Consider the following 12,240-nt stretch of genomic DNA (forward strand, 5'->3'; position numbering starts at 1 on the left):
AAAGCTCAAAACCACTACATCATGCTGGCTCTCCCAGAATCAAATACCATTGCTAATGCCAATTTAAGTGGGCCTACTGAATAATGGGATTTAAATAAGTAGTAATATACAGTTCAACTACTGATGCATTTGTTTCTACCTTAGATGGGACTAGCAACTGGATTTATTACTCAGCCCACACTCCTCTGTTGTGCTACAGTTCCAGTTCTGATAATGAACTGACATACTGTACAAGCTTACTAGCCTATCAAATCCTTAACCAAGCCTAGCTGACAGTGGAGTAGAAGAGAAAAATGAGAAAAAATAGCTCCAGATTATGGGTTGCTTTTCCAGAACAGCAATATAATTCAGGATGACTGAGCAATCCTCCATGCACTGGTAAATGGATAAGTTGATAATGAGGTCTTCAAGTTTTCCGACTGCTTTTGGCAGATTAGTTCAAATCTAAAAGGTAACTGGATAATGAAGAAATGTTGTTGGATACTTCTTTTCTTTGATGGGTCTCCTACTCCATTTCTAGAACATGCAATAAAAATTCTTTGCAAGTCTGCCTGCACTTCTAATTACAAGCTAAAGGGTGCAATAAAAGTAGCTGAGAATTTCGTATTTGTACATATTGGACCTATGTATGTCAGAAGGGGTCCCAGGTAACTGTGCATAGTAGCGCAGTCATGTCACAAATAAAAGATTAGTCTAGGAGGTGCCAGAACTCTCCTTGGAAAACTTCATTTTTCTGATAAAGTTTCTTGTGCAGAAAATTTAAGTCTTCTTACTGGCCCAACCATAATATACCAATGGGATCAACTTTTCAATGCCATTCTTTCTGGATTTTCACTTGATGCATAAGAATCCAAATCTAACACCTGCTTTTTTCTTTTGGATTCTCACTGGGGCATGGTTATTGAGGTTGCTATGCTGATATGTGACACTCCATAACTGACCAGTACACTACTGGTATTAGCATTTCATGTCCACTCTTTAATATGCAACTGCCATCTGCTCCCCCAGAAAGTTAACAAAATGCCCTATGCCTGGTTGCTTGAAATGAAAGGGGTGTAATTCCCAAAAGAAGCCGATAGACCATGTGCACAGTTGCACCCTGCCCTTGAGTCCCCTGCCCTTTTCGCTTCCTTTCTGCTGTTGCCTATTTACCTCCTTTACAAAAATATAATATAAGATATGTTACCTAACTTCACTTCAGACCATAAACCAATTGTGTTGGATTTAAAAATAGGGAGCCGAAAATATAATTGGAAATTAAATGAGATCCTACTAAATGACGAAAAAGTCAAGACAGAAGCTAAAGAGATGTTAAAAAAACTATTTTAGAGAAAACCTTAATGGGGAAGTTTCAATTGAAACAGTTTGGGAGGCATCCAAAGCTGTTGCGAGAGGTTTCTTTATCAAAAAAAGGAGCTGAACGGAAAAGCTACAAAATAAAAATTTAAAAGAGCTACAAAGTAAATTGAAAGACAAAGACAAAGAATTACGGGGAGACAGTGGCAATACTAAAATATTGGAAGAGGTGAAAATCTTACAAAGGCAGATCTCTTTATTATTAACGGACCAGGTAAACAAAAAATTAAAATTTAATAGGCAAAAACTATTCCACTTAGCCAATAAACCAGGGAAATTTTTGGCATATAAAATGAGAGGTGAGCAAAAGAAAAATACAATCCTAAAGATAAAATACAATGGAAAAATATATTATAAACAAAAAGAGATTGAAGATGCATTTATGAAATATTATTCTAATTTGTTTAAGCCAGACTCTACATCAGAGGAATTAATTAAACAATATTTAGACAAAAAGAATGTTCAAGAGCTATCTCCTCAACAAAAGGAATATCTTAACAGAGATTTTACTGCACAAGAAATTTATAATGTAATCAGGGAATTAAAATCCGGGAAAGCTGCGGGCCCAGATGGGTTTCTCGCAGAATATTACAAATCTTTCTGTGATGAATTGTTAAACCCGTTGTTATCAGTCATAAATAATATTGGGAAAGGCAACTTCCCTAATACATGGAGAGAATCAAACACAGTTTTGATCCCCAAGCCGGTAGATGATACCCCAGAGCCTAAGAACTATCGCCCCATTTCCTTGCTTAACACCGATTATAAAATATTTGCAGCTGCTATAGCAAAAAGGTTAAAACGGGTGTTGAATGAATTTATCAATCAGGATCAGTCTGGATTTCTACCAGGGCGTCATTTAAAATATAATATAAGACATATGATCAATCTGGTAGAATTTCACGAGAAACGGTAGGACAATCAAATGGCATTAATATTTTTAGATTTTGAGAAGGCTTTCGACCGGCTCAACTGGAAATTTATGAAGGAAGTTTGTAAGAGGGCTGGAATGGGGAATAATTTGGAAAGATGGATTAATGAAATTTATCAAAGACAAACTGCTAATTTGATTATAAATGGTGAAAGATCAAAACCAATCGGGATCTGTAGAGGCACCAGGCAGGGATGCCCCCTGTCACCCTTACTATTTATTCTCTCGCTGGAAATTCTTAATGATGAAGTTCGGACAAATAATAATATAAGAGGAATTAAAATAAAGGGACTGGAAATGAAACTGCGAGCCTATGCCGATGATTTGGCTTTATCACTATCCAATCCCATCGAGGATATATTAGAGGTGAAACAGGTACTGAATTATTTTGGTAATGCATCGGGATTGGTGATAAATAAGGGAAAAACGGCTATGATTACGGCAAACTTAAGTAATAAGGAGAAACATACTCTTCAAGATAGCTCCGGATTCAAGGTAGTTAATAAGATTAAATATTTAGGAATTTGGCTCTCTGAGAAGAACACGGAGTTATTTAATAATTATTATAACACGGTGTGGCAAGAAGTGAAAAGAGATTTTGGCCGATGGCAAAAGATTGGACTATCGTGGTTAGGGAGAATCGCGGCATTTCAAATGATGGCTCTCCCTAAGATTTTATTTTTATTTCAAACTATTCTGATTCTTAACAATGAGAAGCCCTTTGTTCAATGGAATTGGGACATAAGTAAATTTCTGTGGGAGGGGAAAAAGCCTAGAGTCCGCTTTAAAAATATGCAGGATGAGGTAAGCCGTGGTGGATTGGGACTCCCGAACTTAAAAATTTATTTTGAAGCTTGTTGCTTTGAGTGGCTTGGGGAATGGTTCAGACTTGATAATAAATATGTTTTGAACCTAGAAATGGCAGGGAACCTATTTGGAACCCACGCATATTTATTCTATGATAAAACAAAAGTTAATAATGATTTCTTGCAGCATTTCATAAGAAGGGCCCTTTTAAAAGTCTGGAATAAGTATAAAAATATTATTTATCCTAAACTACCTTACTGGGTATCAATCAATGAAGCATTTCATAAAAATGATATAGTCCTTCCTGATCGTTGGATTATATATAAAGATATTTTGGATAGAGACTGTATGAGCAATAAAATCTTGTTTAAATCTATTGAGGATTTGGAAAAAAAGGGTTATAAATTGAATTGGTTCTTGTACCGGCAGCTGAAGGAAAGATACCTGTTGGATAATAAAACAGTCGGTATTGATTTAGCAGTGTCAGAATTTGATAAAATAATTTTTGATAAAAAAACCTAAGAAAATTGCCAGGTTTTATAAATATTTGTTGAAAATTAATATGTATGAAGAAGCAATTAAACCTTCCATGGTAAAATGGCACAGGACTTAGATGAAAATATACCACTGATTCAATGGGAAAAAAATTGGAATACACACCTGAAATATACTGTATGTGTGTCAATAAGAGAGAATTATTATAAGATGCAAAACAGGTGGTATTTAACCCCATTAAAAATAGTTAAAATATACAAGGACCAGAATCCTCACTGTTGGAAATGTAATAAAACCCAGGGATCTTTTATCCATATGTGGTGGTCCTGCGAATACGCAAAAATGTATTGGACACAGATACATAGGAAAATGCAATCAATTTTGGAATTTAATTTCGCCTGTGATCCTAAAATGTTTTTATTAAATATGGTGATGGATAATATATTAGAGAAAAAACACGGGAAACTATTATTTTATATGATTTCAGCCGCTAGAATGACTTACGCTGCTTACTGGAAAGGACCGGCTCAGCCGACGTGGAAAGATTGGTTGCTAAAATTGATAGATTTCATGGAAATGGATAAACTTACCTGTTACATTAGAAGTCTCGATTGGGAAAAAACAAAAATGGTATGGTGTCCTTTAGTTAACTTTATAGAGAAAGAAAATACAGGGGTACCCCGGGTTACGAAATTAATTCGTTCCGCCGCCGCTTTCGTAACCCGGAATACTTCGTAAGGCGAAAAAGCCATAGGCGCTAATGGGGAAAAGCCGCGATTTCGTGTGAAATAGCGCCGAAAAGCACCAAAAAATTTTTCGTAACCCGAAATAACCTTCGTAACCCGGAACAGTTTTTTTGAATGGATTTTTTTCGTAACCCGGAAATTTCGGAAGGCGGCGCATTCGTATCCCGGGGTACCAGTGTATATCTTCAAATTTCTGTTGGTAATCCCTGCTGAGTGTGTGAGTATGGGATTTTATTTGAAGAAGTATGTAAACTCAAAGCATAGACAGAAGTTGAAAAACTTATGAGAAAGGAGATAAATATTTCTCCTTTTCTCTATCTTTATTTATTTATTTATTTATTTATTTAAATATGCTGGATGAAGACATATGATATTAGTTTCCTCCCACTGTAGGGGAAAAGAAGTATTAAGGTCTTTAGCATGGCATAAGCATGCTTTGTTGTCCTCTAGGAAGTTCTGTCTTTGTCATAATTTGTATAGTCTAAGACCTCTGGATGTCTTGTTATTTGTGTGTTTTGTTATGCGTTATATGTTGTATTTGTTATGTATGTATTGTTATGTATATATGTCATTTTAATGAAACTGAAATAAAGATTATATATATAAAAAAACCAAAAATATAAAGACTGCCAAGAGCATGTATAAGAGCCACCAGTCACTTTGCTTTTTCTTTCTGGGAAGCAACAGGACAAATTTAGTTCAGTCAGAATCGTCAAATGAATAGGTTATGCTGACAATGTCAAAGATATGATCTGGCTAAAGCATCCCAAAATCCTGGTTTCAGGGCCATTTGGCTATCTGAGATGAAGAACAAAATGGTGTCCCTTCCTTTGGCATAGGTAGCACGAGGTTGGATAGCATATGTTTCACCTCCAACATCTTGCCACTGCCACAAAACTCTCAGCCTGCCTCATTTTGCTGAATGGTAAGGCTGGCTCTGCTGGAGCTGACATTTTTGCATTTGTTTTGGGTACCTGGCTGCATCATCATCATCATCATCATCATCATCATCATCATCAGTCTTCTCTAGCTGGAAGCAGCAGCAGAGATAGTGGCAATAAAATATAAGTATGCAGGTATGGAAAGGCTGCTCCTGTCATCTGACAATTTTGTTCTGTTCCTAAAAGTCTGTCTGTGACTATCCAGTATCCTGACAACACAGCATAAATACACAGAAATACACTATACCAGTGCTACACAACCCCCATGCAAAATAACAACACAGTGCAAAACAAATCAACGACTGAGTGCCATTGTGCAAATGTAAAATCACATTGCTGAATACACAACTCTGCTTCTGTCACTATCAGCAACAGTTCTTGCGCTATGCTGCACAATTCGCCCCATATTCATAGCTTAACTGACACATGCATGTCTCACTAACAGGATATCAGCCACTGTTTGTTAGATAGATAGTATCACAACTAGATATGTTAAAAATAGCATTTATTTACTTATTAGAATATACACACACGTGTACACACAGACCATCATATGAATCTCAGGGCATGGTACAGACAACAAAAGAACTTAAACCTTTGTAAAACTATATAATAATTTAAAACTGTTTGAAATGACTGAAATGGGCTGACTCCTTCAAGGTTTTGGTTAGCTCTGACTATATATGAATAAGTACAATACAGTAGCAGCTAAGAACAGAAGGGATATTTGAAGACTTAAGAAAGGTGAATTTCTCAACTGTCCAGAACCCATGACAAGAAGAATACTTCTCAAGGCCCTTTCTTGTTCCATCACTCACATATCTCCAGTCCTACAGCAGATGCCAGGACTACATTTCCACACAGCCTATTCCAGGCTCACTCTTTTCTTTTTCATGACACCTCCCACCCTATAATATACTACAGCCGGTCCTTCTTATACACGGATTCCAGCATACACGGTTTGAAAATGTTCAAACAAAGTATAAATTTACCTTGATTTTCCATTTTTTATAAGGGACACTATTTTGCTATGTCATTGTATTTAATGGGACTTGAGCATACACGGATTTTGTTATACATGGGGGATCTTGGAACCAAACCCCAGCGTATAACAAGGGTCCACTGTATTATAGTGACTGGCACGACAGCAGGAACGGACAAACAAAGAAGATCAATGCCAATGTAGTCTACAATTACATCATTGTGCAAGACATCTAGAAGTCCAAAAGAGTGCTTGCATCAGGCTGCACTGGCAGCCAGGGCCAGCTCTAGATATTCTGCCACCCTAAGCGAGAAATATTTTGGCACCTCCTGAGAGAAGAAGCAGGAGACCCAGGGGAGAGCGAAGCATGCTTGGCACATGCACACACAGCCAGGCACCCTTCACTCTCCTGTTTCTTGCTCTCCTCAGAGAGCAAAAGGCAGGAGACACAAGGGAGAGCAAAGGGCGCCCTTCGCTCCCTTGCTGGCTCTCCTGCTTTTTGCTCTCCATGGAGAGCAAAAGGCAGGAGACCCAGGGAAAAACAAAGGGCGCCCTTCGGTCCCTTGCTGGTTCTCCTACTTTTTGCTCTCCGTGGAGAGCAAAAGGAAGGAGACCCAGGGGAGAGTGAAGGGCGCCTGGTGCGTGCGCGCACACAGCCAGGCGCCCTTCACTCTCCTGTTGGCTTTCCTGCTTTTTGCTCTCTGCAGAGAGAAAAAAGCAGGAGAGCAAGTGGCACCCCGGGGATTGCCTGGCTGTGTGTGCACTCTCTCTCGGCCTCCCTTCCCAGGTGGCTTATATGGGTGAGCCGGCCCTGCTGGCAGCAAAATGCAATCCTGCCCCATATCCCATACTGTATGCACAGTTACTAGATAGCTGTGCAAGTGGGGAAAGGATGGGGGAGAATAGTCTGTTGAGGCGTGTGAAAGACAAGATTACTTGCTTTGATGCGCACCCCATCCCTCCATCTGGCCATGTGGCTTTGTGGGTGGGAGGGAGCAAATGAGCTAAACATGGAGGATCATCCATCAGTGAAAATTTCTTTTCCTTTCCATGCAAGATGTCTTTAAAAACAGTATAAATTGCAAAGGCATTCAAACAGCAGGGAGAAAACTGATTTAAATTATTCATTCTCCCCTTTGTAGGGTTGCCATACTTCAGTTCTTCATATCCAGGCATATAATTTGCATATTAAGCAAATTATTATTATGATGCATATTATTAATTTGCATTCTGATTATGCAAACCCAATACATGAATCACTGCTCTTTTTCTACTATTGTGTTTCAATCTCAGTACCAGTAAGTACTAAGTAATTCAGTACCAGTATTTCAATGCCAGTAAGTACTAAGAGCTTTTCCCCCTTTCTTTTCCCCACTAGCTACGACGAGAAGGGATGTGGTAATGTAGTGGTTAAGACTCCAGTTCTGACGATCAGAAGTTTGAAAGCTTGGCAGTTAGAGGCCTGAATGCTGTATGATGGGGTGAGCTTCTGCCAGCCTAGCAGTTTCAAAGCATGCAAATGCAAGTAGATAAACAGGTACCACTTTGGTGGGAAGGTAACAGCGTTTGGTGCAGTCATGCTGGCCACATGACCACCAGAGTAGTCTCTGGACAATGCTGGCTCTTCGACTTAGTAATGGAGATGAGCACTGCCCCCTACAGTTGGTTACAACTAGACATTCATGTCAAGGGACTTCCTTTACCTTTAGTATGAAGAGAAGGAGGACTCCCTTTACTTTCTCAAGGCTGTTTGAAAGCAAAGTTCCACCATGCTGCGGAGACCTAGTTTATCACACCAGGGAAATCCCGTGGGAAAACAGGAGTTAAACGAGATTTAAATTAAAGAAAACCTGGAAATGCCTAAAATTTATCACACAATGTCGCTGTTAACATGAAATAATGCAAAGTTAATCCTAACGCAAAGCAGAGAAAACCGGCTGTCATGGCCAGCCATGAGGAGGATTCAGAGGATGAGGAAGAGGACTCGGCTCCTCAGGTAAAGGAGGAACCTGAGGCTGTGCCAGGCCCCAGTTCTGCCCTGCCAGGTCCCAGTGGATTTGGCTCAGCCAGACCCTAGCTCAGCCTTGCCCCAGTAGAAGTTCCAGACTTGGGAGATATAGAGCAGCAGAGCATTGAGGTTCCTACCTTCAGCAAGAAGAGATCAGAAAGGGCGTGCCTTCAGCGTTCCAAGAGGCTTGCTGATACACTCATTAGCCACTCAGAAGCTGTGATAAGGGAGTTAGATATAAGACACCTGACAGACGCTGAGCTCTCTTATCAGTCTATTTGGTTCTCATTAGTGGACGCGGCTGGATCTGACTCCTTGCTTCCTAGACCTTTGAGTGCCTTTGAAGCCTTGACCTCAGATTGACCAACCCTCTGGCACTCTTGACCTCAGATTGGACTGGTAGTATTGCTGCTCTATAATCCTGAATTTTGGACTGGCTAGTGGCTTATTCTATTCGGATGTTGTTCTTGGCAGCTCGGCATGGTTTCCTTTTGCCAAGCAGGATCTTATGAGCCATATGAGTGTGTGTTGGCAGCATTCCCCAACACCGGTAGCTTTTTAGTTTTTGAACAACATGCAAGTAAAAAGCTGCCATGTTTCTCTGCTTTGCGTTCAGACTAACTTCACATTACAGTATTTCACTTGGGCAGTCCCCTAGTGTGATAAACTACCCAAATTTGCAAGTTTTGTTTAAATTTGAATCTCGTTTAACTCCCATTTTCCCACAGGATTTCCCTAGTGTGATAAACTCCCTAGGCTCAAGCCTCCCGCACAATCACTACACAACACAAGGCCATCTCTGCTTGCCTCATTTCCTTTCCCACTTTCTGAGCCTATGGGGGAAATCGGGTAGGAGTGTAAAGATAAGATGGCAATGGTACGCCTGGATGAAGGGGAGATTCAGGATTTACCGCTTCAACTGTCTTAGCCAGCTGGGACATTTTTTTAGTCTCCTCAATCCAGAATTTTCCAGGGACAAATGGCAACTCTACCCCTGTGGGGGAAAAAACAATTTAAACCAGCACATCCCTAAAAGTTGGATGAAGCTGAACAGCATGGGTAGTCATTAAACCTTTATAAGAGCATGCCTTTCTCCAAAATATTCCCAAATCTTGTGGGCCACAGACTTCCCTTGATTGTAGTCACCAAGTTGATGCTGACCCACTGCACATGCAAACTGATCCCATAAATCCAGGAACAAATGTGCCATCTTCCACAATCAACTGATGCATATGTGACTGTTTAGCATAAAAGGTATACCATCTAAATACTAGTACTCAACACATCTGTGTAGAAGCAAATGCCACTAAGCTCATGACTTCTTGATCATTAAGAACTGATGGATTGCAGCCTTAGTCCAGTTTCACTAAGATATACATTTATACATTTTAGAGTAGAGTGTGATAATTACCTGAAACACTGAGTATATACAGTAAAAACAGACTATATGCAATGGCTAGTGAAATATAAAGCTACAGAACAACTACACAACAAGATACACATTATGGAAAAATGAGGATGGAAAGGGAGAATTTCAGAAGAGCATTTGGAGTTTTCCATCAGGAAAAGGAAAAACTCTTTTGTGAAACCAACAGCATACCTCATGGAGCTTTTCAAGATCTTCATAAGATAGCTCCTAGCCGCATGAACATCGGTTTCAGACAGCATTTTCTGGGTTACAATATCCACCACCACATTCATCTTCCTAAACAGCCAAGCAAGCAGAGAGACACAGCAGACCAGAGGTTCTCAAACCTTTCCACAGTGAGTTCCACCCCATGTTAGGAAAAAAATTAATAATACTGGTATATATGAGTTTACTGACACTACTTGCTTTTATCCTGCAATTGTGGGGGAAAGTTCCAAAAGGGACAGAGAAAATGGTCATTTCACCACACCCTAGCCTTTCCTAAGCAGGTATTATCCAGATGAGGTGGACTACAGCTGGCAGTATGCTTTGCAAGCATGGAAATTGGAAAGCTGCCGTGTAAAAAACTGGTATAGCTTAAAGCCCACTAAGGAGAAGAATTTGCCTGAACCTATTTGAAAAAGATCAGAAACAAAATAAAGCAGAAGAAAGAGATATGTTTGTTGTTGTTGTTGTTGTTGCTTCTTTCTGTGGATGTATACCTTTTTTTTTTAAAAAAAATGTATATTTCTAATGTAATTTGTAAATGCATCCAAGTGGGGTATTGGACTGGTTTATGTTTATTGTGTCATGCCAGTAATGAACACAATTTGTTGTTCACTATAAATAGCCCAAATATTGAGTACATTTGGTTTTGTAAAAAAATAAATGAGATTCCTTTTTGGTCATTATTCCTTACTTCTCACTTTGGAGGCTTGTACAAATAAACTTTCCGATACAGAAATTAATCCCAACTCCCTTGGAGCTAAGAAAGAAGTCTGAAAAGAGAAAGAGCAAGATATTAGCACATCAGAAATATTTTGCAGGCAACCAGAGCCGATAGTATCTCATACTATTCTATTATATTAACTGTAAGTGACAGAATGAGAACACTTTAACCAACAAGCCAGAAGACATCTCTATCATACAAAGTCTTCTTTTTAGTGTTCCTAATAAGGCAAACTGGCCTGTATCTTTTAAAGCTGTTCGGAACAGGACAAGATCTGAAAAGACAGGGCAACTAAAGGAGATACTTCTTTGTACTTTTTACTCTGGATGGCTCACACCTCATACTGAGACATCAGAATTTCGCTGCAGAAAGTTACTGTTGCTAACCTTTCCAGGGTGAAAGTTATTTTCTTAGTATAACTAAATCATAGCAGTGTGCTCTTAACAAAGAAACCTCAGAACTGATGGAGTAAACTTTAAGTGACGGGTCTATGTTATTATTATTTAAACTACATCTGGGGAAATGTGCAGTCTAAACACTGCATGTAGCCCATACGGTTGTTTTTCTGACCACCACCACCAAAATCCCATTGCAAAAGAGTCCCCTATCTAACATTTTTTTTTGTCTCCTGGGCAAAGGACAGGCTTTTTAGACAAACAAGTAAAATGAACCGGGAGGGGGGCCATATAAAGGGGGGGGGGGGGGTTTGCCCAGGTCACTTATAGGAGTTGGGAGGGGGTCCTAAAAAGCTCTCCAAGATCCCACTGGAGTCATTATACTGTAGGTCTCCAACCAGTGGCAATTGGCCAAAGTGTACTAGCAATTCCATACAAGTATTTAATGTTTATGTAAGACCATCATCTGACATGATCCCTCATCCCCAACATAAAAACCTCATTGTAATTTGCAAATCTCCAAAGTATTTACAAAATGGCATATTACCAAATATTAAATGTTTTCCCTTTGAAATCTAACAATTCCATTCTGGATTTAATCTGCATTGCAGGAATAATGCAGTTTAACACCACTTTAACTGCCATGGCTCAATGTTATGGAATCCTTGGATTTGTAGTTTCTTGTGACCCCAGAGCTCTCTGACAGATAATGCTTACAAAATGACAAATCCCAGAATTCCAGAGCATTGAGCCATGACAGTTAAAGCAGTGTCAAACTGCATTATTTCTGCAGTGCAGATTCAGCCTAGACATTCCAGAGTTACCTGGAATACTGCTCACCATTTACCTACTTGGAAAACTAAAAATGAGAACTGTTTGCCCAAACTTGTCACATTTGAAGACTGTGAGCAGGACAGCTAGGGCAGTTTTGCAGATATTGCTGAACTGAAAATTCCAGCATTCTTAATAATGGCTTTTCTTTTCTAGGGTGATGGGGGCGATAGTCCAAAAATATCTGGAGGGTTGCACTTGCCCACTCCTGTCAAAAGGCTAAATTCAATTGCTAGTCCAAACCAGAACACATCCATTCAACCAAATACAGAATGACAGGGTAACAACATTTATATAAACCCCACTGATTTACTGAGTTTGCTCTAAATTAGTTGTAGGAGTGTCATCAGCAGTATCAAAAGACCAACTAATAAGTGGAAAAGATTAATTC

General features: G+C 39.4%; 1 protein-coding gene across 5 annotated transcripts in view; it reads right to left on the reverse strand.

The window, feature by feature from the left end:
- Positions 1-12,240, reverse strand: part of SHROOM2 (shroom family member 2) — a 161,883-nt gene that overhangs the window by 51,547 nt on the left and 98,096 nt on the right. The window contains exon 1 of one of the 5 annotated variants that reach the window (XM_042456500.1): positions 10,594-10,668. The exons of 3 other annotated variants lie outside the window; for them this stretch is intronic. Coding sequence is in view for 1 of the 2 variants with exons in the window: in XM_042456499.1 (XP_042312433.1) it covers positions 9,867-9,967 (101 nt within the window). In the remaining variant the exon portion in view is untranslated. Of the gene's footprint in view, positions 1-9,866; positions 9,972-10,593; positions 10,669-12,240 lie in introns of those variants that run through there. One more of the 5 variants, XM_042456499.1, reaches the window with a different exon arrangement.

The sequence above is a fragment of the Sceloporus undulatus genome, chromosome 3 (genome assembly GCF_019175285.1).
Source record: "Sceloporus undulatus isolate JIND9_A2432 ecotype Alabama chromosome 3, SceUnd_v1.1, whole genome shotgun sequence".
NCBI classification, from domain to species: domain Eukaryota; kingdom Metazoa; phylum Chordata; class Lepidosauria; order Squamata; family Phrynosomatidae; genus Sceloporus; species Sceloporus undulatus.